Raw genomic sequence first — 27,249 nt, forward strand, 5'->3', positions numbered from 1 at the left:
AGTCAGTCATTGATTTAACTTCCGTCTCACGCTGACCTTGTTATTCTTGAAGGGATCTTTTTCTGCTTTGTTTACTTTGACTTTGAATTTCTGAAGCTCAAAAGGGAAACGTGTTTGAAGAATTCTTCCTTCCTGATTTTTTAAAAATTCTCTGATTTCTGTTGTCATCTGGGTTTGGTTGACCCTGAGGTATCAGAAAGGGTTTTAGGAGATGAACGTATGATAAACTTGTTTTCATGGGTGATTTGGTGTTTCTGGTGAATTTTGTTTGGGTTGGAAGGCCTGAGGTAGGAAGTAGGCTTTAAGGAAATGGTTGGACCTGAGTCACACCCCTTGTCTGTGATGCTGAGAGAATATTGTCATTATTGAGAGTGGCAGCTTTCTGATCAGAGAGTAAAGATGATTTGTTGTGAAAGAGCCATTCCAAAGAAATTGCTGGAGTATTCTGGTCCATTCCCTGGGCAAGGGAGAGAAGTTGTTTGTAGACATTTTTCTTGGTAATAATATTTGTAGCAGGCTTTTACTTGTGACTCCCAATTGTTTTTACTCTGTCTCTTGCAAGTACTGACATTTACGGCTGTGAGAGAGGCCTGAGTGAAAATCTGCATGCTTTCGTGGTAGCTTCTCTAGGGGGAGACACCCTTGCTCTCCTCCGATGCTCAAGTTGAACGCAGTGCAGGATTTGAAGTGGAAGGTGGTAGAAGGTGGGCAGCGACGTATAGGAAAGGCGCGGCCAGCCTGGTAACCTTGCCGAGGGGAGGAGCTGGAGGAAGCCCCAGCGCACTGAGCATGCCCCGCAGCACATAGTGTGCACAGGCGGGGTCCTCTCTGAGAACAAGACATCCAATATGCCTCTCGGGACCTTTGTGGAAGATCCGTACCAGGATTTAACCTGGTGAGGTTAGAGAGGACGTGCTAAGACCTCCTCTTTGTGACATTTGCATTTTTTAACTCACCGATCTCTAATATTCTCTTTGCCCAGTGTAATTAATGTTCTCACGTTAAATGAAAACACTGAAGTTTTAATAGACTCCCTGGGACGTGGTAATCATTTGATGCTATTTCCAAAAGAGACAGAGTATGAAGAAATGATGTATTATCCTTTCTAGTTTTGCAGTTAGGTTTTATTTTTCTTGCCTGGCCACGTGCTGAATCCTTTGACCCATCTAAGCCTGGGAGTAAAGCCCAGAAAACAACTCTGGGTCCTGCCGGGTAGGCGGCTTTCCTCTTATAGCTCCACACCCACTCCTGTGAGCTTGGCACTTTCCCCCGCGTGCTTCTGCCTGTTGCATTGGCCACTCTTGGTGTGCTGGAGAGTGGTTGATTTTTTTTCCTACTATGTTTGCTTGGATGCTGTCTCTAGTAGATGAGGAGTTGGGGGAAAGGATAAAAAAAAGAGGACTCGTTATTCATTGTCCACTGTCACTGTCATTACGTGCTGCCCAGGCCTCCAAGAGAGCTTTGCTTCTAGGCCAGTCGATTAGCATCTTTGTTTGATGTGTGAGAAGCTTCTCAATACAGGGGTTCTTATCCTTCTTCACCACTTACATCATCCTGGCACACAGTGCTCCAGAGACCTATGCTAGTGATGGCGTCCTTTGAGGTCAGGAGCAGGACTGTGAGTGGAGGTGACAGCTGAGAGACTTAGCAAAGCTAGAGGGATTGTGGAGAGGCTGAAGGGCTGAAGGTTCAGGCTTAGACTAGCTCATGATGGGCCTTTGCTCAGCTGCCAGTCATGCATGCCAGTGGGGCAGCAAGTGCCAGAGCTGGCCCCTTTGAAGTCTTTGCTGATTCTCTCAAGTCACAGACCTTGCTTGGGCGCCCGTGGCACTTTTCGTCCCCACTTCCCTCCCTCAGCTTTGTAGCGAGTGGTTAATTGTCTAAAAGTCTGTGTCTTCTACCACGCGAGTCTCTTGGCCGCAGAAACCTAGTCTCGTTCATCTCAGTTTTCTCATAATCCATAGATTGTGTCTCGCTTGTAACAGCTGCTCAGTAAATCTTACTGAACTGAGCTAATAAACAAAGCTGGCTGCATCCATGGACATCCTGCAGGCAGCATCCACGTTTACAGAGCATGTACTCGGCCATGAGACGAGAGTATCCTTGAAGAAACAGATCATCACATCAGACATAATGTGTAAAGATACCCTAGGTTATTGTTGGGCTTTTGTTTTTTGGGTTTTTTTTTGGACGACTTTTGTTAAGATATAATTCACAGTTCACCCATTTAAAATGTACAGTTCAGTGGTTTCCAGTATGTTCACAGAGTTAGGCAATCAATACCACAATCAATTTTAGAAAATTTTCATCATGCCCCAAGGAAACACTGTACCTGTTCCCTCCGCCCTCTCAGCCCTAGGCAACCACTAATCTATTTTTTGCCGCTATAGATCTGCCTATTCTGGACATTCCATATAGATGGAGCCATACAATATGCGATATTTGGTGCCTGGCTTCTCTCCCTTAGCTTAATGTTTTCAGGGCACATCCTTATTGTAACAGGTGTCAAGCCTAAAGGTTGGTGGAAGTTGGAGGGCAGGGGATGTTTGTTTCCTGTCTGGCAGTTGTGAGACCAATGGTGCATCTGCCTGCTGTCATTAAAGATGGCCAAACCTATTCCATAGAAATGTTCTGAACTCGCTCCCCTGAGTAATTATGGGAATTAAGCAAGGCAAAGTCTTTGAGCCCCTAATACAGTGCCTGACACATGAGGTCCTCAGTGACTGTTACTTCCCTGGGTCACACTTCAAGTTCTTAGATTTTAGTAAGAATTTGCCAAAGCGAAATGAGATGAATTTTTAATGACACTTTGAGTTTAATTTACTGATTCCTCCCCCCACCCTTTTGTTTTTGTTCTCTCCAAGGCTATGCCTTTCTGCTGTTCCAGGAGGAGAGCTCAGTACAAGCTTTGATAGATGCCTGCCTAGAAGAAGACGGGAAGCTGTACCTGTGCGTGTCAAGCCCCACCATCAAGGATAAACCGGTAAGTAACACTCAGCCAGCCGTTGCTTTCCCAGAGCTCGTGTGCAATCAGAATAGCTGATCGCCTCCTCCTTGTCATGGGAATGCTGGTAACTACGATCCTCTTACCTGGGGTGACCTTGCTGTGCAGTGGAGCTGGACTGTTGTTGATGGGAAGCTAATAACAAATTACTCAGTATTTTGTTTTGTACCTTTGGGACCACGTGTAAACAAATGTGCCCTTGTCTTTCACTTTACAGCTCTTTTAAGCTAATTCCTATTCAGAAACTGAATTGAAGTAAATAATGCTCTTAGTGGTTTTGGCAGCTGGTTTCTGTCATTATTTCAGATCAAGGACAGGAGTAATTTATTTATTATTTTTTAAAAGATCGTAATCATCTATGTTTATGTGCCTTTGTATGCAAGGCATTGTGCTGGGTGGTACCCACAGCTGGCTAAATAGAGCTCTCTGGGCCAGGAGCGTATACCCTAAAATGGGTATCTTCAAACAGGGCAAGGGAGGGAAAGGACAGAGAACATGGACCCCGAATCATAAATAAGTGTACACTCATACAGAATTGTGGTTGAGTTTGTGGTTTCAAAGAGTGTGAGGGGGTAAGTCACAGGGTAAGAGAGAAAGATTGCTTCCTTTCTCCTGGCAGAGAGGATACCCGTGAAGAAGGGGCAAGACTGTATTTAGAGCAGAAGAAAAAACTTAGTTAACACGGCAGAAGTAAGGCTGGGAGGGAAGTGAGCTGGTATGTCAGGACTTGATGTGAGGAGCGGGAAATAGAGTAAACATAGCAATGTGGATAAGGGAGTAAGGCAAGTGTCTATCATGGGGCCTGCAGAAGCCCCTGTAAGGCTTACACCAGAGGTGTGGGGCTGGCTTGACAGCTAGTTTTATTCTCAGAAATGTGTCTGGAGAAAGAGTTGTGGTTGGACATAGAAGTTCCCAGTTTGATCATGTAAATATCTTCTTGACTCTGAATGAAGTCACCTAATCCCTGCTGCATGTTGGTTTCCTTATCTATAAAATGAGAATAATGGTTCCTCTCTGGGATGTTGAGATACTCAGATCAGCGGAAAATGAATATGAAGGCATTTGGAAGGTTGGGTACTTGGGCAAATCGTGCTATTAGCCCTACATAGCACTAGAGGATTCAGGAGAGCAAGACTAGAGCTCATCTACAGAGTAACATCTTTTGAAAAGAATGGTGACACCTAGAACAGGGTTTGCAATTGGCTGCAAAAGAACGATGCTGGACCTTGGCTGCCTGTGAGCAGGAGAGTGTGGCTTGTGAGGAAGAGGGAGTTACTAAAGACTGGGGATACTGACTCACAGCACAATAACTGAGGCAGAAGAAGAAGCAAGGGTTTTAGCGAGTGTGAAAGTACCACTATAATTTTCAAATTCTGGAGCCATTACCAAATTTTGGTAACAACAGTTAACAGTGTTGGATAAGGTAGCTATACAGGAAAACAGTAGAAAATAGTGGGTTGGGAAAAAGAGCAGGGAGCCTTTGTTGACTTTAGTCTTAATTTTAACAGTGTGGAGAGGCTGTGTGTTATGAGGGAGAATGGGAAGATGCACTATTTCTTCTGGGTAAATAAGAAAGCTGCAATAACTTCTGTATCTTTAGAATAATATGAAATTAGAAAGACTGAACCCAGTTCAGCTGGGTCTGAGATACGATGTCTGAGGGGTAAATGGTCAACCTCCAGAGAGCCTCGGCCACTGGCACATCAGTGGAAGGGGAGTGGGAGTGATTTGGGAAGGGTGCAGGTGGGGTTGGTCGTGCCCTGGAGGAGAGATTGGAAATGTGTTTATATCTAGAAAGTGGCAGAGGGGTAGGGGTACACACTGAGGTCATCATACCCAGAGCAGAATTGAGGGGAGGAGACGGAGATGACCGGATGGGACGTGTATACCTTGGAAGGGTCAAGGCACCGGCTCCGTGGAAGGAGGAGGAGAACACGCTTCATCAGGGCACGTTCTCACCGGGACTGGACATCCTGTGAGAGGAAATGAGCCGTGGTGGTTGCAGCCAGAGGTGGTGTGGAGGCAGCACTGTTACTTTTGAGTGTTTTCACTCCAAACACATGTATTACCTTCGGCATGGAGGACTTTTGAAATTAATTAGTGTAATTATCTGTTTGGGAAATGTTTATGGGGAAACTAACTTTCATTGTTTGTGTTTCTACGAATTTCTGCCTTATTGCAGTTCTCATTTTCTGAGCTCGAGTGGAGCAGTTTTATGAGAGCTTGGTGAATTCTGAGTGGTGGCTGCTGATTGCGTATTTCTTTGACCCAGGCATACTCAGAATTTCCAGCACAAACAATTTAAATAAAACTTAGGATGAGAAACACAGAAGTCCCTAAGTACCTGTAATCCTAATGAACTGGATCTCATTTTGGGTTCTGGCTCTTTTGGCTCCATTTTTGAAACCTTCTCTTTCTTGGCTTCAGCCCTGCATCCACCACTCCCAGCCCCCTTTGGCCGCACTTCCCTACCAGATTTCGGTACACTCCGCCTGATTTTGGGTGTTCCCGCAGAAAGTGAGAGCTGGGATACATCTCTCGGAGTAAGTGAGGACCTGGGCTCAAAGGAGAGTCAGCCTCTAAAGCTCATGCACCAAACCTTCTGAGCTGTGGCTTTCTCGGTTTTTCTACTTCTGAGCTTGGCTACCTTTCAGGATCCTAGTGCCCTCATTCTGTTGTGTAGTTCTCTCCTCTCCTCCCTGAATTTCTCCTTGGAAATATATACCATGTTCCAAAGCGACCTCACAGATTTTCTATCCTTTGCCCTTCTCCCTTCCCCCAAATCATTCCCCGACTCCCTTTGTGTGGACTAGGTCAATCACATGGTTTAAGGCTGATCTTGAAAGATGGCAAAAGAAACTGTATTTATGGCCTGATTAATTGGCCCCTCAGTCCTAACGAATGGAAGACAAATTGTCAAGAGCAGGAGTGATGGCAAAGCTTATAGATCTATAATTTTTTCCCCTCTCCTCCCACAAGACGAGTTCCACAGCCCAGATGCTGCCAGCATACCCAAAGAGAGCTGTGTCCTTTTCCATGCTTCCAGTGAAGCAGGCAGACATTGTGACAGCGGTCCTCCTGTTGAAGGGACTCAACTTTTTGAATGTATAAATAGGCTGAAGCTGAAGGTTCAAGACAGCAGGCTGATAGAACAGGAAACCTAAGAGGGTCTAGCAGACTGAGGGGCTGAAAAGGAGGTGAGGAGGGAGATAATATTGTGGTTCTGACCTCCTAGAACACTTGGGCCAGAGATGTGGGATAGCAAACACCTGGAGATGAGTATCAGAGAAGTTTCCTAATTCTTCTTCCTTATGATTTATAGCATAATCACAATCTATAAATATCCTGAAATAAGACAGGTTGACTTTGCTATACACTTAAGAATGGTCTTACCAGACTGAGGTGTGCTTACGTAAGGTCAGTTCTTCAGGTTATTGCTCAGGTCATCCACTTAAAACTAGAAAGACAAAAATTGAAAAAAAAAATGGTGGGAAAAAAGGAAGCTGAAAATAGAGACTGGTTTAATTCTTTAATTTTTAATTCTGTCTAATCTGTCTGTCATTCCAGTGTCTCCTACCCCCATTTATATATCAGAGGAATCTCTAGCATTTTTGATCACTTTTTTTTAGTTACAAATACAGTCCAGATCCCTTTGCCTAGGATTTAGGACCTTCCCAGTCAAGCTTCAGATTTTTTCCAACCTTAGCTTTTTCTGCTTTTTCTCCTGAACCCCAATCAACAGAAATATTTCTGCCCCCATTTCAATTTCTAATTCCTACTCTTATTTACAGACCCCTCACAAATGCCATCTCTTTGCTGAAGCCTTCTCAGATCACTACACCATCCGTAGTGAATCATGCCTTCTATGATAACCATCTCCAGCCCATGTGCAGCCACCTTTTTAAAATTCTGTGCCTGCCTTTCTTCCTTCAGACCACATTTGACTGCCTACTGTGGGCGACACATTAGTACTGATTACTGTGAATTAGAACTTACTTTGAATCAGACATAAAATCCTGTGTTCAGAAAGCTAATAGTATAATAAGTAGATAAAACAAGTGTATAAATACCCAGATCTATAGAGCCTGGCACATAAAAGATTCTCAAATATTTGTCCAATTAAGAAAAATAACAAATACAATGAAGATATAGATTAAGTACTTTAAACAGTTTATATGCACTTGGAGTGATGAAAGAAAGCTGCTTGGATGAAGTGATGTTTGAACAAGGCCTTCAAGGTTGGAGAGGGTTTGGAGATTGGCCAAAAGAAGTGTGGAGGTGTGGGGGAATAGACATTTTGGAGAAAGGTAACAGTAAGAACACAGAAATGAGAAATGGTGTGGTATGAATGAACACTTAGGTTGGTTGGTTAAATGAAACATGAATGTGAGAAAGGGAATAGAGGGAAATTAAACTGGGAGAAATAGGTAGGGGCTTATACGGCAGTCTTGATTGATGGTTTCAGCCCTTGGGTTTGTGATATATGTCCTCAAACTTTCATTCTCCACCTACTGCCTCCTAAGACAGTAAATATAATTTTATCCTGGCTCAGTTAGATCCGGTTTTGTGTCATGTCCCACCTTGGAAAGCTTTAGCACTTCTGATCTTGATTTATTTGTTCCTTGAATCCTCAGTCTAAATTCATGGTTTGGGCACCTTCCATCATAGGAATTTCTCCAAAGAAGGAATTCCTCCTCTAAAACGAGAGAGAACCTCCTATTCATTAGTTTCTTTTTTTTTTTTTCCTAGAGGGGAGGTAATTAGATTTATTTACTTAATTATTTTTAATGGAGGTTCTGGGGATTGAACCCAGGAGCTTGTGCATGCGAAGCACCCACCCTACCACTGAGCTATACCCTCCGGCAGTACCTCCTATTCATAATAAGTCCTATTTTTTTCCTGCTGAGTCTCTGAATTTGCGAATGGGTCCAGAGTTTCTCAGCGTTTGAGTCTTTGGAAGCTGTGATTCCTTTCCAGGGAGGTCTGAAAGGTTTCAGCATACAAAATGGTATCCAGTGGACAAAACAGCCAATACCATCCCCTGAGGAATCATAGTCAATGTTTTCCAAAGTGTGTTCTAAAGAACATGTGTCTCATCAAACACCGGTCTCTTGAGAGGATGGTTGATAGAGGTTTGCTTATGATAATAATAGATGTCACTTACTGAGCACTTACTTAATGCACTTTATATCCAATTTCTCCTCTAATTAAAGATTCCATAGCCAAAAACATTTGGGAAGCGTTGGTGTATTAAGGTTTCTGAGGAGTCTTGCGATAGATAGATTTGTGTAATACTGTTTAATCCAGCACATCATATTACTTCTTTGGGGATAATACTTGAGAAGATTTTGGTGGAATTCATATTCCATGAAGCTCACTCAAAGAATAGGCTTCTTTCCAGGAAAAACTTAGGTCATTTGAACTTTTCTGTGTACATTCCTCTCAGGAGTTTTAGTGATCAGCATGCCAGTGACAACATCCTTGTCCTGGCACCATGGAGCTGAAAATACACATTTATGTAGACATTGGACAGAATTGTCTGGCTGCAGAGCATGAGTGCCTGAGGCTATGAACCTGGAAGTTGAGGTGGCTGTACTGAGTGCCAGTTTCATTGCCAAATCATTTTCTTGAGCTTTTCTAACCGCTAGTTTTGTTATAGCTTTAAGAAGAATCTGTGGGTCATTTCTTAATGCGCTGGAAATGGGCCAGATGAGTTTGGAGAGAAGACAGAGGCTAATCGCTCACAAGTGAAAATGCATTTTGACTTTTCCAGGAGACTATCGGGAAGCAGAGCTGGTGGCCAGTAGCCTGGATGACAGAGAGCCTTGCAGGCACACAGGTCATTGCAGTGGGAAGAGTACACAGACACTTTGGGTCAGATAAACCAGGGTTTCAGTCCTGAGTTGACGTCACTCTTCTGAGCCTTAGTTTCCTTATCTTTAAAGTAGGGATAATTTTTAGAGCATAGCGGTCATGGCGAGGGTAAACATGACAGTGTGTGTAATGCCTAGCACAGTGGTGCAGCGTAGGTGCTCCAAGGTGCTTCCTTCTTTCAAAAGGAAATCTGTTACGCTTACACTTTCCAAGTGTTGCAGGAACATCAGCAGTGATGATGACCCTAGGCAATTCTGATCACCGAGGAGGTCACCTGGTGACATCAGAACTTGGCACTGAGGAGGCCCACACCCTGGGGCGCTGACTGTGAGCAGACACACTGTACTTCCGTACCTCTGGAAGGCAGCTGTCAGTGGAGTGAGGAGAGTGATCTGGGAGCTGTAGAGGGCCAGCTGCTGGGCATCTTCTTACAGCGCCGCTGTCTGCCCTCAGGAGAACCTCCATTAGTTCACCAGAACGCGGATGAGCACAGAGCACTCACTGAGGGCTGGCACTGTGCGGGGCAGTGGGGACCCACACAGAGAAATGGTCGCAGCCTCGGAGGCCCCAAGAGTCCGATGGAGGGAAATAGACCTGTGAACAGTACGTGGAGTAAGAAGTCGGAGGTGGTCTGGTGGAAGTATTACAGGGAGTAGTTAAGGTGGGGGGTGGCTCAGAAGGCTGAGTGGTCAGATGTTCCTGAGGGAGTCTGGAGAGCCTTTAGAGTGAAGGTGTCTCCTTGAATCTTACACACACTGTACACAGGCATTAATCATAGCATCTAATTGATAATGGCTTTATTTTATCAAGCATAGAGGAAGGATGGACATCACCATTTTCTGGGCACAGTTTATACATGCTCTATGTTTTGTACTGGGTGCCCTTATGAAACAGCACACAGAGTGCTGCTTGAATTGTTCAACAGTAACTGAAGGTCCCAGTGGGTCTGTAAGCCTGTGGTTTCCATGCATCAGGCAAGCTGTGCAGCTTGGTGCATTGGCACCAGTTTCCTTTTTGTACCTGGACTATTCCTGGATGCTGATGGTGGGCCTGGAGCATCCCCAGGGTCACTTTTGGCTCCCTGTCTGGGAGGAGTCCTCTCTGTTTATTGAGGTTCTCTCAGACCTGTGATCTACAAGTATCTGAGGATCAGGAGGAACAGTGTGAGTGTGAGTTAAGAGCTTTTTGCTTTGAGTCTCAGTGGAGTTCTGCCTGGAGGCCCCAGGGTGCAGAAGTCTTACCAAGGCCAATGACTCTGAGCATCTGTTAGGTTCCTTTCTGTCCACTTCCCCCAGAAGATACAGGGAGGGTATCTCCTTTTTCTCACTGGGTGGAGGGCAGCATTTGAGAATAGGTAGCACCTAAACTCCTCGAAGTTGGATGAGCTGTTTGTAGGGAGCTATGCGGTAAAAATTAGGTTGAAGTGAGATACCAAATATGAATGTACTTTGAAGAGTCCAAATCACAATTATTGCTGTTATGGTTGTTAGTTTTGGTGGTTAATAATAATAAAACAACCCCTTACACCATGGAAGAGATGAAGATGCCTCATAAACCACAAACTGGTTTGTTTGTAATACTGTGGGGCACTCCAGTCATTCTGTGAGGTCTGTGATGCTTAAAATAGAATTGCTGACAACCGGGGTGGGTCTGAGTTCATTACCACTACAGCCGAGCCGTTGCAGCTGTATGTCAGCGGACCTAGGTTTAGCTGACTCATCCTGGCTGTCAGAAGAGCCGGGACGCTGCTGCTAATTGGAGAGAGCAGTCCTGATGGTTCTGCAGTATTGTTTTTCCAATTCATGTCGATTGAAAGGATTGTTGGTTTAGGGAGAGAAAAATGGAGACTTTTTCCTGAGGAACTTGAGTAGGAGTTTGAAGGGTATTGAAAAGAGGAAAAACGAAATGGGGCAGGGTTGGGGGTTTGCTGAGCCATGTGCTTTATGGATAACTTGTAGAAAAGAGAACAAATGGCAGGGAAGGGGATTTGGTCAGGCAATTTCCTGAACTGGCCACCAGATTGCACTGTTGTCTCTCAACAGTTTGGTTGCTTTTTGGAGCTGCCTTGAGACAGATTTTGAAAAGGCAGGCACTGTGCAGTGGAATGCTCATGGGATGGATGTCTGTAAAAAGAGAGGACCAGACAAGGATGAAATACAGGGTGAGATGTTCAAAATGAGCTCAAGATAACACTAGTTGTCGGTAGATGAATGTCAACAGTCTAAACAGTTGTCTAAACTGAGAGAATTCTAAAGCTATATGGAGACTTGGTCATGTTCAGAAACTTGAAGCCCTAAGGTTTGTGTTTAAAACAGTTTTACTAAAACTGTATTTCTCTTATCGGGTTATTAAAGATATAATAAAAATGCATTTTCTATTTAATTTTAACTTAGAGGCTTTTGCAAATTTTCAGTGAAATGTTCTTTTAGGAAATGATGTTATTTTAGAGCATCCTGTCCAAATGAGTGACCTATATTGCATTTCTTAATATTTTTCCCTAGCACTTGATCTAACCTTATCCCCCATTAATGACTTCCAGTTTTAACTAAGATGAAGCTTTAGTTAACTCTTTTAGAGCAAGAGCAGGAAATAAGTGAGGGAGAGGAAGTTTCTACAACATTTTATTCAGTTAGTTCAACCTTATGCTGTATTTTGATACGTTAAGAGTAAGATCTAATAGGACAGTATTATCCAAAGTGTGGCTATTGATGGGTGTTAATGCAGAAAATAGGTTCAGTGGAAATAATTTTGGAAATGCTGTGTTAAACAACATTTGAACAGGTTCCTTTCCGTGGAACTTCTTAGAGCCTTCAATTAATATACACCAATGGGTGCCATGAAATTCCAAGAAGGAAGGGGTAGTTTATAACTTCTCCCAAACACTGCTTCTCTGGCAGAACAGCCATAGGGACCTGCACTTCACAGAACATCCTTTGGGAAACTTTGAAAAGAAAAATTAATGCTTTCAGGACTAACTGTTGCTATTATATATTAATGTTATAGTCTTTGAGATTTCTTGAAGGCTATCTGAGGAGACTATATGATACAAATTGGTATTTTTTTTTACCACCAAGCTTATGTTTGATTTTTCCCTTTGTCCTTAAAAAGATTTTGTCTTTGGAGATAAGCAGTTCTACAAAGCTGATTAATAATCAGGAGATAAGAATTTAGAAGGTAAATAATTCAGCCAAAGGTAGGTTTATGATCCTCACCAGAACTTCCATAGAAATACATGGTTACAAAAGAAACTAAAGAAAAGCCGTTTTTTAGCGAGGCGGGGAGGGGCAGGTGGGGTGGGGCGAGGGGTGGGGGTAGCTCAAGTGCTTAGCATGCACCAGGTCCTGGGTTCAATCCCCAGTACTTTCTCTAAAAATAAATAAATAAGTAAATTTAATTAACATTCCCCCAACCCACGCCCCAAAACCCCCCATTTTTGTATTTTCTCTCGTAAGTGTTTTTATAGAACAAAACATTCCATTGTGAGCTGTGTGATAACTAAACCTTTCGAGCCAGAGATCATAGACTGGGGTCCACAGAATAGATGTGGCCTGCATATAATTCTGTTTAGCCTGTACAAATGACTTTAACATTTGAGTTAGTTCCCAACATCAAAAAATCTTGATATTTCACATAAAAACATGAATTTCTAGCGGCCTTTGAGAAATGAAAAATTCTGACAACACGTTGGCAAACGATAACTACTCAGCTGGAGCTGCAAGTGCCTCCTTTAAAAGGAGGGGTTTACTCCGCTGTGTCCCCACCAGCCTGCTAACCACTGTCCTGTCCAAAGGCTTGACCCATTGATGCTGCCTGTCCAGCCCTACAGACATTTGGTTTTGAATAAACACTGGTGTGAGGACATATCCTGGCCAAAGGGCTCGTGGGTGTCGCCTCCCAGACAGCCTCTTCCTAGAGCCGCCTTTGTAAGCAAGTGTGGTCAGGTTTCTTCAGGAAGGGGTGTTGGAGCCATGTCAGGCTCGTTTAAGGTAATGGTCATCATTTCTGGTGACGTCCTTATACCTGTTCTTAGGATGCTGAGGCTTTTACTGCCCAGGGTATAGCCTATTTGACAGCATAAGGGAAGAGTTATTTCACACACGGAAAACACACACACACAGTGATCCCTCTATATGTAAAAGTTGTTTTGCCAGAGGCAATTTATGTTGAATTAGGGCAGAGATCTAATGTCATACTTTCTCAAAAATAATTATTAAAGAAATAAAGATAATTAAAAGACCAGGTTTTTTTTGTTTGTTTTTTATTTATTTATTTATTTTTCATTTTTTAATTGAGTTATAGTCATTTTACAATGTGTCAAATTCCAGTATAGAGCACAATTTTTCAGTTATACATGAACATACATATATTCATTGTCACATTCTCTTTCGCTGTGAGCCACCACAAGATCCTGTATATATTTCCCTGTGCTACACAGTACAATCTTGTTTATCTGTTCTACATTTTGAAATCCCAGTCCCTTCCAACCCTCCGTCCCCCTGGCAACCACAAGTTTGTATTCTATGTCTATGAAAAAGACCAGTTGTTTTACTTATATTCTACCCTTCTCTACAAAATATTTGACTCAGCTTATAAGTATGGGATTAAAAAAAGTAGAGAAACGTGTATTTGCTCCCCTGATATATATACCAAGACCAGAGAGTATATTCATGGAGTAAATCAGAAAGATAGAACGTGGATATTAGGCCCTGAGATCTGAGAATAAACCTCAGAAGATGGAGAACATGCCCTGTGTGTGAATGGGCTTGTATGTCTGAGAGAAACCAAAGTGTGAGTGGAACTTCTCAGCACAAACAGCCCCACAGTACTGCTTTCTGCTTAGCGTGTAGAGTGTGCCGGTATTGGCCCGTGTTGACATTTCTCTGATTCTGCAGTGGTGTGAGCCTCTGAGAAGCTGTTTTGTGATGGCAGCTGGGAAATGTGGGTTTTGTGAATAGGGTTAATCATTACTGTCTCCCAAGTCCTCTTCCTGTGTTTTTACTAAGAATAGGGTAAGGGAATGAGTTGTGTATGATGTAATGAAGTGGGGGGGTGGGTCGGAGGGAAGAAGAGGCAGTGAGGAAAGCTCTCAGCAGGAAGGTTTGACATCTTCTGCAGAGTTCTTTTGAGCAGCAGTAACCTCCAGCTATTATAGAACCCGCATTTTCTCTACTTCTGAATAAATGAAAGCAGAACACTATGGATACTACACAGGAATTTTTTTCATTTGTGAGCCACATGCTCAAACTCAAGTATCATAAGGTGAATAGAATTACCTTACCAGGTCCTGAAGCTGCCTTAACTGCTTTATTAGAGACGAGACTAGAAGAAGAGAGGGCTCTGTATAGAAAAAGATATGCCCTACTTTTATTTATTTGTTTATTTTTTTTAATTTATTTTTGGTGACATTAGAATCCTTTTTCTTACAGCGTCAGGAAATTGTGTTTTTAATTAAAAATTAATAATGGGCCCTCATGAAGTCATTTAAAAGTGGTGTTTTATGGTATTAGCAAATCTGCCTTTGTGGTAAATGTCAAGAGAATGATCATTTAGTCAAACAGACCAAATTTTACAAGGAAAGAACTGGACTTTTTTTTTTTTCCCCAATGCAATAAAGGTGGAGCAAATGCCTGAATGTTAACAGAATTGCAAACAGGTCCAAGGTTTCAGCGTCTCTGGAAGAAGTGGAGATTTTATGGCTTCTGGCTGACTGGTGGCCAGAAAGCTTCTGGCTAACTGGTGAAGGCAAATGGGTCATAAAAACCCCAAAAGTTGGGGTGGTTTGGTGGGGTGAGGGATTCTGTAAAAATTATAAGGAATGTGTAGCTTGTTTCTAATGGGGCAATGCCGGTTTTAGAGTTGATTCAAGGTGTTCTGAAATTGGTAGATTTACTACCTTTCAAACGGGACTACCCCTGGATATAAGCCACACCACATGAGAAATTATCACGTGTTTCCTTGCGTTAAGTGTTGATGGTTGAGCAGTGCGGAAAATGAAGAATTTTGTTGATACTAAGGAAATGAAAATTCAGCTGCTTTGTTCCCTGTCTGAATCTATGAGGGAAAAGGAGACGCATGTTCCTCAAGGACAGACCCACTTCACAGAGCACATGGTCTGCTGAGCGACTGACTGGTTTTCAGGCAGTGCTGAAACTCGCCTTTCGGTATGGGAGGGATTTTTGGTGGTTTTGTTTTAAGCTGTTCTTTGATGATTCAGTTATGAATTGAAAGCAATATGTTTCAAGGTTATGCTTCTCATGATAGTGTAAACTATGGGCAGGAAGTCATTGTCCCAGTGAAGAGGTATTACCAAATAGTAAGAAACACGTCATAGACATTTCTTTTCCTACTCCTCAAAAATTTACTTCTGTTTCTAGGCTGACCTTTATTTAACCAGACTTGTTTAGGAAAATCAGATAAATCAAAAGTAGATAACTCTGTGTCCTTCAGTATTTGATACTGCAGGTAGTCACGTTCTAACTTGATGAGTGTTAAACTGTGTTAAATCTTGTTGCTGAAAGAGAAATGTTTCCATTTTAGCGGGTGATAATTTAAAAGCCAGACGTTTAGATAATTTTTAGAAAATATTCCTACATGTTCCTGTTGCCTCTTTGGGTGAGTTTTTTTAAAAACTAAGAGCTATGCTGTGACAGGTTATAAACAGTCTATCATGTGTTAAAATGGATCAGATTCAAAACCCAAGACTCTGTCTCTCAAAGACTGCCCTTTTTTAAACCACAGGTAGTTTCTGAAGGTTTCATGGTATATGTATAGAGTGTCAAGTATAATACCCATAAGTAGATTCCCCAAGAATTCTACTGAAAGGCACTTAATGCAGATTACATTAACTAACAACTGGATTTTGTTTGGGTTGTGTATGTTGTAAAATGCACAGATCAGTGGGTTTGTCTTTAGTCACCTTATTCTCATGTGGGGTTGATGGAAATGAAGTAAGGACCAAGTAAACAACTTTTTTTCAGGTGCAAATTCGACCATGGAACCTAAGTGACAGTGACTTTGTAATGGATGGTTCTCAGCCTTTGGACCCCAGAAAAACTATCTTTGTTGGGGGAGTTCCACGACCCCTTCGAGCTGGTGAGTGGAAATAGTAACACCAAAACAACAAAACCAACAGCAACAAAACCAACAACAACAAAATCCCCAATGCATTTAGTCTTTCTCGGTTTCCAGTCGGGTATACACAGGCTCCAAAAAAGAAGGCTGTCATGTCAGTTTCGCTGAGCTGACCCAGGATTAAATGTTTTCTCCTACGATGCTCTGTTTTCTTATGGTGCAAGAGTGAATTTCATTAAACTGTTGTTTTAGAAGGATGAATTCTAATTAGTGCTTCCCTATTCAACCACATTTTAAAAAAAATAATAAAAATACATTTGGCAGTGTGCATTCTTATGCCAGTTAGCACTGTTATATGTGACAGAAAAAGAAATCACGCTATCAGAAATCTATCCAGTGCAGCCGTGTGCCCACTCGGTGACGAACCAAACCACTGCTGGAAATTGTGTCACTGGGAATCAAACTGAACTCTTCCCAGCTGAAACAGGTTCCTATATTTTCTTTGAAAAGTGTATTTGAGCATCTTTATTTTGACTTTTAAAAAGCTTCCCTGTTTTTTGTTTGTTTGTTTGTTTTTTTAAGTTCCTTTCCAGTGGTTATATAATTGTGCCTGCAGGGATTAGGCAGAATCAGAGTTGACTGGGGCATTTGAAGTGATGTTGCGTTGATGACTTCAAAATGTAAATCCAAAACATAAATCTAATTAGTTGTGGGTCAGTGTTATTGCCCATGGAATATAATAAAATTACTTGTAACAGCACACTTTTTAAAGTGCTTAAAATAATTGATAAAAAGTTAGTTTTTAAAGATGAAAAACAATGTAATCATTGCCACTGTAGTTGCAAAAGTGCAGTGTTATGTCTGCATTAGATGTAAGCAAGCAGACTTAGTTCTAACTTAAAAGAAAAAGCAGAGATCATTAAAATCAAGTTGTGAAACAGAATTATAAAATGTACTTACAGTGGTTTGGCTGTATGACTTCGGTGACTTCTTAATTCTGAATGCTCCTTAACATTTCTAACATATTTCTTCAAATGTCAACTCCAATCTACTCCTAGAAGATAACTTTAGCTCTGTATAAAGATATATTCAAAATTCCTTTTTGAAGGACTTTAAAACATATAATGACTGTGGAGTTTATAATTGTATGGTATTTCAGAAAGCCAAATATCTTTGGGTCTTGTTCTCATTCCAATGGAAACTGTGCCCAAAGAAAGAAAGCAGAGCAGCAGAGATGCCTCCCCTTTATCTGCTGTCAGAGAATAAAGTCTCTGAAGGGCTAACTCAGACGTGAACAGCATTATGAGATGAGCGCCTATGCAGCCCTTTGTTTCTGAACAGCTTGTGCTTTAAAAAAAAAAAAAAAAAGGGTAGGGGCGCGCTCTGGAATATTACTGACTTTTTCTAACTGGTGTGTGTTTAGTAGTAGAAAGGGAGAAAACTGCCCTTTGATAGCCTTTTAACTGCACATGTATTCTACAAAAATGGACATTTATTGGTAGTATTCTAGCTGTTCTTTTTTGCAGCTAAATGCAAGCACAAATTAGTTTTAATATTTTAGCCCCTCTCCATTTTTGTTAGATGGGAATCCGAAAAAAAATTTTCTGAAAGAAAAGATCCCACAGTTATAGAAATGAGAGAACTGGCTTTAACCTCTATGTCTATTTTTAAGTCACAGACACAGTAGTTTATAAACTAAATTCCCTTTTTTATTACTTACCCTTTATTCTTTCCATTTAAATGATTTGAAAGGATAGGTATGGGCCTCTATATCATTTTCTCTCTCTAAATCTTAGGATGATCTGTTTTTCACACTGTTCTATGGTCACACTGACACTCGCCAGGACAGGAAATCCAAGATACTAAATTATATTCTTTCTCTAACATTTTGTATTTATAAAATGCTGCAAGTTTCTAGAGTTAAACAAGAAATTATATTTATTTATCTAGGCAGAAACGGGATTTTGTGTCTCCTGCCTAGATAGTATGCCTTTTATAACTTTCAAAGTTCTTTTTTTTTAAGGTAAGCTAAAATTTTTTGTTTTAAAATTTTGTTTTTGCTATTATTGGATAGTAATCTACAGACACTTGGTCCAATGGAAATTTTCCTCCATGCCAACACCTCCCATAAGTATAGCTAGTCTCTGGAAGGCTGAACAATCTATATTAGCATCTTAGAATTTTACTATTTATCCAAGACTTCCAGATTGGAGGCCACATACTCTGGACGAAAAGTTAACATCTGCAGCTTTTATCTGTGTGCATAGAATTGGATTTCTTTGGAACACACTGAGCTTTGTGGACTGGTGTGTGTCTTGGAATAGAAGGCTCTTTTTAATGTAACTCATTTTGATTTTGCTAGACAATCTTAAATTGAATACAGAGCAGTTCACTTGAGCAATAAACATTTATTGAGCATCCACTGTGTTACTGGCACTGAGAAAGTACACATCATGCCAAACTGAATGAACATCCCACTATCGTGTTGAATAGGTCGTCATCCACAGAGTCAGAGATTTCAAAACAGAAGAAACAGAGAAATCTATGAATAGAATACTAACTCAGAATTAATTGGATGCTAAATTATACTCCTTAACGTAATGATTCTCAAGTTTGGTTTTTAAATACTTCAGGGAATTTTTTATTATTTCTGGGGGGTATTGTGGTTATGGAATTCTGAAAGGTCTTAAAACTATTTATGGCACTATATACAAGGTGATCCTAGACTAGATACCAGTGATGGTACTCAACAGGTGAGAGTTTTATGTCTCCAGATTGATTTTCACCTTATCCTGGGCCAAAAGTGGTCCTTTAATATGTTATAATGACTAAAATGTTATCACTCAACAATTGTTTCTTTGCATCTTGTAAAGCTTTTTATCTTTAATATTTTCCCATTGTAAGACAGGGACTATTATCACTAATAAATTATTCTAAACATAGTCTATTCCACCAAATAGAAATACACAAACACTTCTAAAGAAACAAGACAACCTGTTTAAAGCAGTATTGCCTGAGTTTAGATTGCTCCTTCTGATCCTTTGACAAGCCTGCCTGTTAAAAATTCATGTTGGAGAAACATCAGAGGCCTAGAAAAATTAACCTGAAAATGGGAAAATATCACTGGGAAACCTAGATGGGTTTACCCACAGTTGAATTGCCTGATTGTTTGACCTTCTCTAGGTCAAATACGATACATTCCTACCATCTCTGGTCTCTCCCTTCCATCATTCCCATCCATGACGGTGACAAGCCAAGGATGGTTTGCCTGAAGTCTCCTGGTGTTTCTGAGGTCTTGTTTTCCTTCGACTTCCCCCCCTTCCCACCCCCCTGCTAGGAAAGGCTGTAGGTAGACTCACCATGCCACCAAGTGGCTTAAGAGTACATGCTCTTCAGAGAGTCCGTGCAGGGAAAGGAGTGGTCTGTCTGGTACTCCCTTGACACCGCCTGGACATCCAACAGCGTGTTGCCACTCTTCTTTCACATGATGTAAGCAACGTGTCTGCCTAAATCCCAATGTGGAAATAGCCCTGTTGTGTATCCCTATGGCATCAGAACGTCTCCAGGATGCATCTCTTTGCTCTGAGAGCAAATTTAAGTACCAAGCTTGGGAGTTACGAGGAGACCCCCAGGAAAAAGTGGAAAATGAAGGGTCTGCTCCCTGTACTCTCCCCCACTTTGTAAACATGAGTATTCTCTGACTCCAGCTTCTTGGCTTAGACATCTCACTTGAGGGCTGCCGTAGTGATCAAGCTTTGGGACCCATCCACTTCCAACTTCGACCAGGCTTGAAAAACCCTCAGTCCTCCTTTCTCATTAGTGGCATGTGAGCTGGTGCTCCCAATCCCGACTGCCTCCTGACAGCTTATCTGGCCGGGTCCTGCAGAACAGATCAGTCTTGAGTCCTTGGAGCCTACCTTGTGCCCATCATCTTTGGGTCTCCCGTCCTTCCTAACCATCGCTCTGATGATTCTTTCCTGTCTTTTTCTCCCTTTCTGATATTCTGTGGTGGATCCTGAAGTTTCCTTCTCCACCTTTTTTCCCTCCTTTGACTATTGTGAAGATGGCTTTTCTATGGAAGGAAAAAATTTTTCTGAGGTAAATATTCAGTGATGTATGGCATAAATCTAGAGAACATACTTGCTGAATTTTTCTGAGAGCATTTATTTCAGATATTCTGTGCAAACACTGGCGGTTCACATGTATTAGGAATCACATCCTGATTTGTGATTTTGGGAACAAGAGTATTGTAGCCATATCCTTTTTTGTTCAGTGAAGTGGTAGCAAGCAGAAGCCACATGTCAAGTTTCTCAGCACTAGAGGCTTTTCTTTCACCACATCCCAAGTTCAGTATGAGTTTTCTCAGATAAACTCCAAATTCGGCATACTGACTTGATTAACTGCGTCGCCCTTAGGGCTAAGGATTTTTTTTAATGTTGGTCAGGTTCATGTACTCCCTCCTCCAGCAAAGCAAACCCTCACTCACAAGCAGTGCCAAAGTTTGCCCTGTCAGTAGCAGGTTGAGTAATACTAGCATACAGCCAAAGCCAGACTGGGATGAATTGGTGCTTCTGGAGCAGGAACCAGGCCAAGTTAATGTTAAGCAAAGATTTACGAGTAGAGGGAAAAACAACCCCTGGACGAAACTGAACATTTGAGCACCAGTCTGTGCCCAGCAGAGTGCTCAGAGCTCTCTGCATGTTTAATCCTCATGATAACCCTCTGAGGTTGTAAGGGGTTGACTTTTTATCGTATACATAAGGAAGCAGAATTCAAAGGGGGTGATTAGTCAAGGTTGCACGAGTGAAAATGCCAAGATTCAAACTCAGATCTCCATATTTCAAGTTTGGGGCTCTTTGCCTAGAAGGAAGCTGCTTTATTGAGCTGAGATCTGAGATGATCTCTCAGTCACAGTAATAATGATCAACCTGGGACCAGTATGATTCAGTCAAGTTAAACACTCTTAGCTCTCTGACTTAGTTGGTTGCTTGTACCATTTATTTGAAAATATTCTTAGCAACGTCTCATTCAGAGTGGAAGGTTCTGAGCACATTTCCTCCACCAAAGATGTGTGAACCAACTCAGCAGTTATAAACCTAGTTATCCACCTTCAAGATAAAGTTTCCTTTCTTTCAGAAGTCCGGACCTCTTCGTCATCCTGAGGTGCCTTATACCTCTTTCCTGTCTGCTTTATTATTTACAAAAGGAGAAGTGTAGCTTTTGGATTCACGGTTTGGAATCCTCATTCCTGCTCCACCCCATTTGGCTCTCACAGTATGTCAGACTTATACATCACCTTAGACTAGCTTTGAAATCTAGTTCAGTGATAGAAACAGGACCCTGGGGTGGGGCAGGGATGGGGAGTCATCATGATTTCCTTTTCATGAGCTGATGTCCCTTTCAGATTTCTGTGAAGAATTAGGAGCAAATCCAAGGGACCATACGTTGGGGTTCAGATTCAACGTTAGAGGCATAGTCACAGCAATTCAGAGGAATTCATAGAAATGCTGTGTCTACTACAGCTGGAGTATTCCCATTTCCCTCTCTAGTCTGGGACACCGTGAAGATCATAAGAGCCAGTGTTTGGGTTAGACTCATAGTAGTGTACTGTTACCATGGAACAGTTGTTCATGAGATGACTCGAGGTATCTCAGGAGCATAGATCATCTTATCCAAAGTACAGAATGCCCTTGGCTATAGCCACCTGAACTCCTAGTTTTGTACCCCCGTGGTGACCAGACAGGCCTGGTCACTACACTGTCTGATTAGGAAGAGGAAAAAAAAAAAAGTGATTTGGAGACTCCTGACTTCCTCACCAACTCTGTCTGTGTCTGCTGTCACCTTCATCTGTCTGAATTTCAGCCTCCACCTGTGTGCCCAGCTCCGGTTGCCTCATCTTCCTCAGGTTAAATGTTAAGAATGAGCACCTGGGAGCTCCACTGTCCTTGTCCTCTACGGAGGATGGTTTAGAATGAGGATTCACTGTCATAGGTTTCGTAGGTAGTTTGGCTACATTTTCCAGATAAGGCACATGCTTGATCATGGACTCATATTTCATGAGCAGGGTTGAGGTCACAAGATGGTTACAGACTCTTGAAGGTTTTAGTTGACTTCTGCCAGATCCTTACTGCTTTTCTTCTGTTTTTCTCTCTTCCTCCCAAGTAGTCAAAATGGTAGTCCTTTTCTTGGCTCAGGTTTGCCCTCATCGGAGGAAGGGATTTTGTATGGGACTCTCCTGTGTTAACTGATAATACCCACTCTAAAGAATCCTTTAAAAACCTAGTTTCCACAAGTAGTTGGATATTTCTGGTATCAGTAGGTGAATTTGTATCTTCCATATAAAAAAAATATTTTCAGATTGGAAATTTGTAGGACTTGAGGAAATCTTGCTCGGTGTTTGTTAATTACCAGTGTAGTAGATGAATTAATTTAGTCTTTTTTTAAAAAAAAAATGCTATTTTTACCAACTGGTTACTTTTCTCAATAATTAGAAAGTCTGTTTAACACTTAAATAACATCCTTCTGGTGCTTGAACCCAGCGTGAGTTTAGCCTGCCGGAAGTATGCTTTTAGTGAAGACTGGCTGACTGAGGAAACAGCAGCTTGGCCATTATTTCCTTTTTTCCAAAGGTCATCACTCTGTTAGACCTTTTGCAGTTAAAATACAGATTAAGGTAGAGAGATGGGAAATCGTCATACTCTTCCCCGCCAAAACTCTTTCTTTAGTCACCTTGGTTTCTTCTAGCTTCTCAACAAATTGCTCTTACGTGAGTGACTTCATTGACTCAAATGTCTGCAGACTTTTGGGTGCCAAGAAAATGGCTGTATGAGCTTGTTCACAGAAATTATTTATTTATAGTTTTCATAAAAGCATGAGCAAGGGTTTCGGCTTCCTATCAATAGTCCTTAACTGCCAGCAAAATCAGCCAAGATCTAATCTTTGGCACCTAAAGATGACTTTCCAGCAACTAGATTCACAAACTGCTTGGGGAAGACGCCTTCTGTGGCATCTGAGGATCCCCAGGGCCGCTTTGGAGACCACAATGCAGTAGAAGACCCTGTGGTTACAGTCGCTCTTTTCTTCAGCTGGAACTTCAAGCTTATAGCTGGTGTGTATACCTTCTTTCTAAATTAGACACTTTCTGGAGTCCTTCCTAAAAGGGGAGACGAGTGCCATTCAGTCCCTTCCCAGCATTCTTCTCCTGCCGTTCACGAGGTGTGGGGAGAGCTCACTCTCTCCTTCCATTCCAGAGGATGCCAGGTCTTTGGAAAATTAGTGTTTCATTTCCAGGCCCTGAGGTTACATATTTCACTAAGCCCGCTTGACCAGTAAAGGAAATTCATTAATGCGGTTAGTTAATTCCACCCTCAGTTTCTTGCTCTCTGTAACTGGAATAACAATTCAGGGTATGTGCATGATTCTTATTGCATGGTTTGAATGAACATGATTCCTGGATCCTGCCCCGAGACTGCAGTCAGGGTCCACGTGGGCTCTAACCAGCAAAGCTCCCTTGGCTGATGTGACTCAGTCATTCTGATCAGAATGGGATCACTGGGCTAGCTTTCTGCTTATTCTTGGGCTTAGATCTTGCTAGCTTATTTTCTCACCTTCTGAAATTTTACCTGTTGGTTGCAGGCCATTCTTCCTATTAACGGGCACTTAGAAAGCAATTAACAGTGTGAGGCAGTCTGGTTTGTGGAGAGATTTTGAAGAAGTTAAATAGAAAGTCAGCCTTTCTGTCATGATGACACAGCTTTCCTACTGCCTCAGCAACTTCCTATTCCAGGAACCAGTAGTCCTTGGTTTTCCTTCTGTTTGTAGAAATCCGGGGAAGTTCTTATACCGTTTGGCCCTAAAGCCCTGTGTCTGCTGCAGAGTTCTTCCTCTGCCCTGCCAGGCTGTGCCAGCTTTCCTTCTCCCCAGGGACTGGCTCCTGTGGAGCAATACCGTCTGATGGTCTTTGCACGCTGGCTGTGGCCCAGGTCATCATCTGTCTTCCCTGTCTGCTCCTTCCCAAATACCATATGTAGGTGTTTGAGGAAAGTAGGTTCTTGGATCATTCACCAGGGGTAGGGCTAAGTCTTTTGGACTTAAACCGTATGAGTGGCCTGAAAGAAATGGCCGTACCTGGAGGAGGTGCCATCCAGTATCAAGTAAACAATTACCTTCAGGCAGTTCGGATCCAGGTAAGTAACTGCTGTATGTCTCTCCATGGTACCTTTTTGGTGAGGACAATTTTAGAAATATCAGACCTTTGGAATGGTCCAGTTTTCAGATGCCTTCTGTACAAGTATTTTGCAGATCTACCAATACGAAGGTATATTTAGAAGAAATCTGGTGAGGAGTGCAGATCCGACCCCTGAACTTATAGCAGGGTGCAGGATGGGTATGTTTTTACTGCCTTTGCAGCAGCTTAGTGTTTCCTGGCACATTGTAAGTGCTCCATGAATGTTCATTGCTGCTGTCATCACTGTTAGTAGTAGTATTTAGAATTTAGTGTGGAGATTTCTCTACTGGGATAGAATGTGCTCTAAAAATACTTTTTTTTTTAGTTGTAGAGATGTAGTTTAAGGCTGCAAACATATTGCCTCTAGTTAAAATGAGTTAATTCTTTCTATAGCTTTATCTTAATACAGTAGTGTGACTTTAGTAGTGTGACTTTAGCAATTGCTTTCAGTCCTAGAGGTCAGTAAGTAGAGCTGTTTCTTATTAACTTGTCAGGGCTCTGTGAAATGCTTTGCCCACCCAGCGTCCGCTCCAGTGGACTAAGCAGCTAGAAATTAGAGCAGGAGGGTTACTGATAGATTATTTCTTTTATACTGTTGATGAAGTTCTGTTATGTAAATTCACATGTATATGTGTCTGTGAATTTTTAATTTTTTTCATTTTGTTTTCCAATATTCTACAAAGAGCTCCCCTACTTGAGTTGTAAGGCTGGTGTGGATACTCTTTGTGGGTTTTCCTCTTCTTAATTCCACTGCATGATTCTTAAAGAATCCTTCCTTCTGGGAAAAGAGGAATCGTGTTTATACAGTTTGTACAGAATCATGTTTATTTTCTTACAGTTGAACTGGCAATGATCATGGACCGTTTGTATGGTGGTGTCTGCTATGCTGGCATTGATACCGACCCAGAGCTGAAGTACCCCAAAGGTGCTGGCCGCGTGGCGTTCTCCAATCAGCAGAGTTACATTGCAGCCATCAGCGCTCGCTTTGTGCAGCTCCAACACAATGACATTGACAAACGGGTAAGCAGCTACTCAGGGTGTGACTGCTGTGGGAAAACAATGAAGTCTGTTCTGTGGGCCCCTGGGGAGAAAGCACCTTGTGGTCATAAGTGAGCAGCTCTGCCTTACATGGCACTAGTCCCCGAGTCCATCTAGATGGCCTGAGAAAGAGAGCACCCCTGGTATTTAAGGCGTTAATGAACCCTCTGCCTCACCCATCCCCAGGGTGATGTTACACTTATGAAAATAACCCTGCAGAATTTAGCATACCAAACCAGTGCTGTTCAGAAGATGACGCCAGCAGTGCATTAATGAAGGTTGAGAGCTGATAACCTGTTTGACCCATGTGGTACTCTTAAAACAAACACACTGGGACTAACAGTTAATGTTGATATTCAGGAGTACACATAAAATTTTGAAGTTCGGTTCTTCTTAAAATGGCAAAATCATACATGATAGCAATTATTGGAGCCAAATAGCCGCTGTCCCCTCCAGCCCCCTCTCCACCTCCTTGTGGTTCTACTGTTCATACCAAGTATGCATATACAGCGCCTGCCTCTTTGCTCATCCATGTTACCTGCCTGGCCACGAGGGCCATGCCGATTCGATCTGCTACCTCTTATCTAAACAGAGGACAGTGGAGTTGTAGGGAGTTGGTGTTCTCTGTTGGTTTTGGGGAGAGGTTTAAGTCCCTTAAATGTAAGCTCTGCCACCATTTGGAAATTCAGGGGAATAGAAGGTGGTAGGAGGTAATCTGGGACCTATATTAATAGATTAAAGGAGCAAATGAGAGAACAGCATCAAGTCTTAAACTTTTTCCTGTGCAATTGTACAGGGACGTTAATGCTTCCAGCAAAGGGTGTTCTTGGGCATACACTGGACTGGAATAAAGTAGTAAATATGTTCTGTTATAGAGTTTCACCTATACTTTCTGCAGTTGACTTTGACTAGTTTTGTGAGGCACACTTAAGTTTCTTAGGAGGTGAAAGTTTCAGCTGGTGATGGATTTTTTTTAATATATTCAGCAAGATTATGTTTTCATTAATATATATTTTTGATCAAATTACAAAAGCCAGTGCTTAACATAAACAATCTCTTTGCTACATCACTGGGATCCTTAAAAGTAAGTAGTGGTTGTTTGTTTTGTAAAGAAAATGAGTAGAGTGATTGTTTTACAGAATTTTGAAATACTCTTTGAATCAGTAGAAACTCAGAGGGGTGATAAGGATTCGACTCCATTCCTAGTTTTCAAGCACCCACAGCATCCTGAGCTTCCCCTTTTGTAAAAGTAATTCCCCTGCGGACTGTAAGCTCATAAAGCTAGGCACGGTGTCTGTCCCATTCCCTCCTTCACTCCCAGTGCTTGATGTGGAGGTGAAGTGGATGCTGGATGAACCCTCGCTGAACTGACAAACGGTGCTCAGACGGAGGGTTCTCCTAACCACTGCCGCTGGTGCTGGGACACCTGCTTGTGCTTAGACCTTTGTGAGTCTGAAGCCCCAGATTCCCTCACATGTAGACTGCCATTGCCCCATCGCTGGTGATCCCAAGCAATAACCTTAACCTGAAGAGCCTTGTGTTTGCATCTGCTGGAGGGGGCTTTCTTTGTTCCCTTGTTTGAGTCCACACCAGAGGTAGGTCCTAGAGATGATAAAAGAAGGTTCCACATCCCCATGCTTGGGTCTTTCCTTTGCCCCCACCCTAACAACCTCCCTGCCTGTTCCTTAGTAGAAGGAAGTACACTTGCTCCAGGGATTATGGTAATCTTTGGGCCCCTTTGAGAATCCCAGTTAATTCAGGCACTGCTTGCTTTACGACCTACCTCTCCTCTCACCCCTGCTATACTCAGGCCCTCGGCATTTCCTCCCACAAGACTTAGACCAGGTGAAAAAGAGAGAAGTGGCTTTTCTTTTGTTGGCATGGTTATAGGCCATGCTATAAAAATATATTTGGCACGTCAAGCTTCTCAGGACTCAGGAAAGCCATAGACTGTTTTCTTGCTTACTATGTTTAGGTTGACCACCCTCCACAGCTTACAGTGGTCCTTGATGAACATTTAGTATAGCAGCCGGTT

General features: G+C 42.1%; 1 protein-coding gene across 6 annotated transcripts in view; it reads left to right on the forward strand.

Moving 5' to 3' along the window:
• The window catches only part of CPEB3 (cytoplasmic polyadenylation element binding protein 3), a 164,725-nt gene that overhangs the window by 115,252 nt on the left and 22,224 nt on the right, over positions 1 to 27,249 (forward strand). For all 6 annotated transcript variants that reach the window (XM_074373958.1, XM_074373954.1, XM_074373959.1 and 3 more), the window contains 3 exons: positions 2,865 to 2,983; positions 15,856 to 15,970; positions 25,015 to 25,196. In XM_074373958.1, coding sequence (XP_074230059.1) covers positions 2,865 to 2,983; positions 15,856 to 15,970; positions 25,015 to 25,196 — 416 coding nt within the window. The remainder of the gene's footprint in view (positions 1 to 2,864; positions 2,984 to 15,855; positions 15,971 to 25,014; positions 25,197 to 27,249) is intronic.

The sequence above is a fragment of the Camelus bactrianus genome, chromosome 11 (assembly GCF_048773025.1).
Source record: "Camelus bactrianus isolate YW-2024 breed Bactrian camel chromosome 11, ASM4877302v1, whole genome shotgun sequence".
Lineage (NCBI taxonomy): Eukaryota > Metazoa > Chordata > Mammalia > Artiodactyla > Camelidae > Camelus > Camelus bactrianus.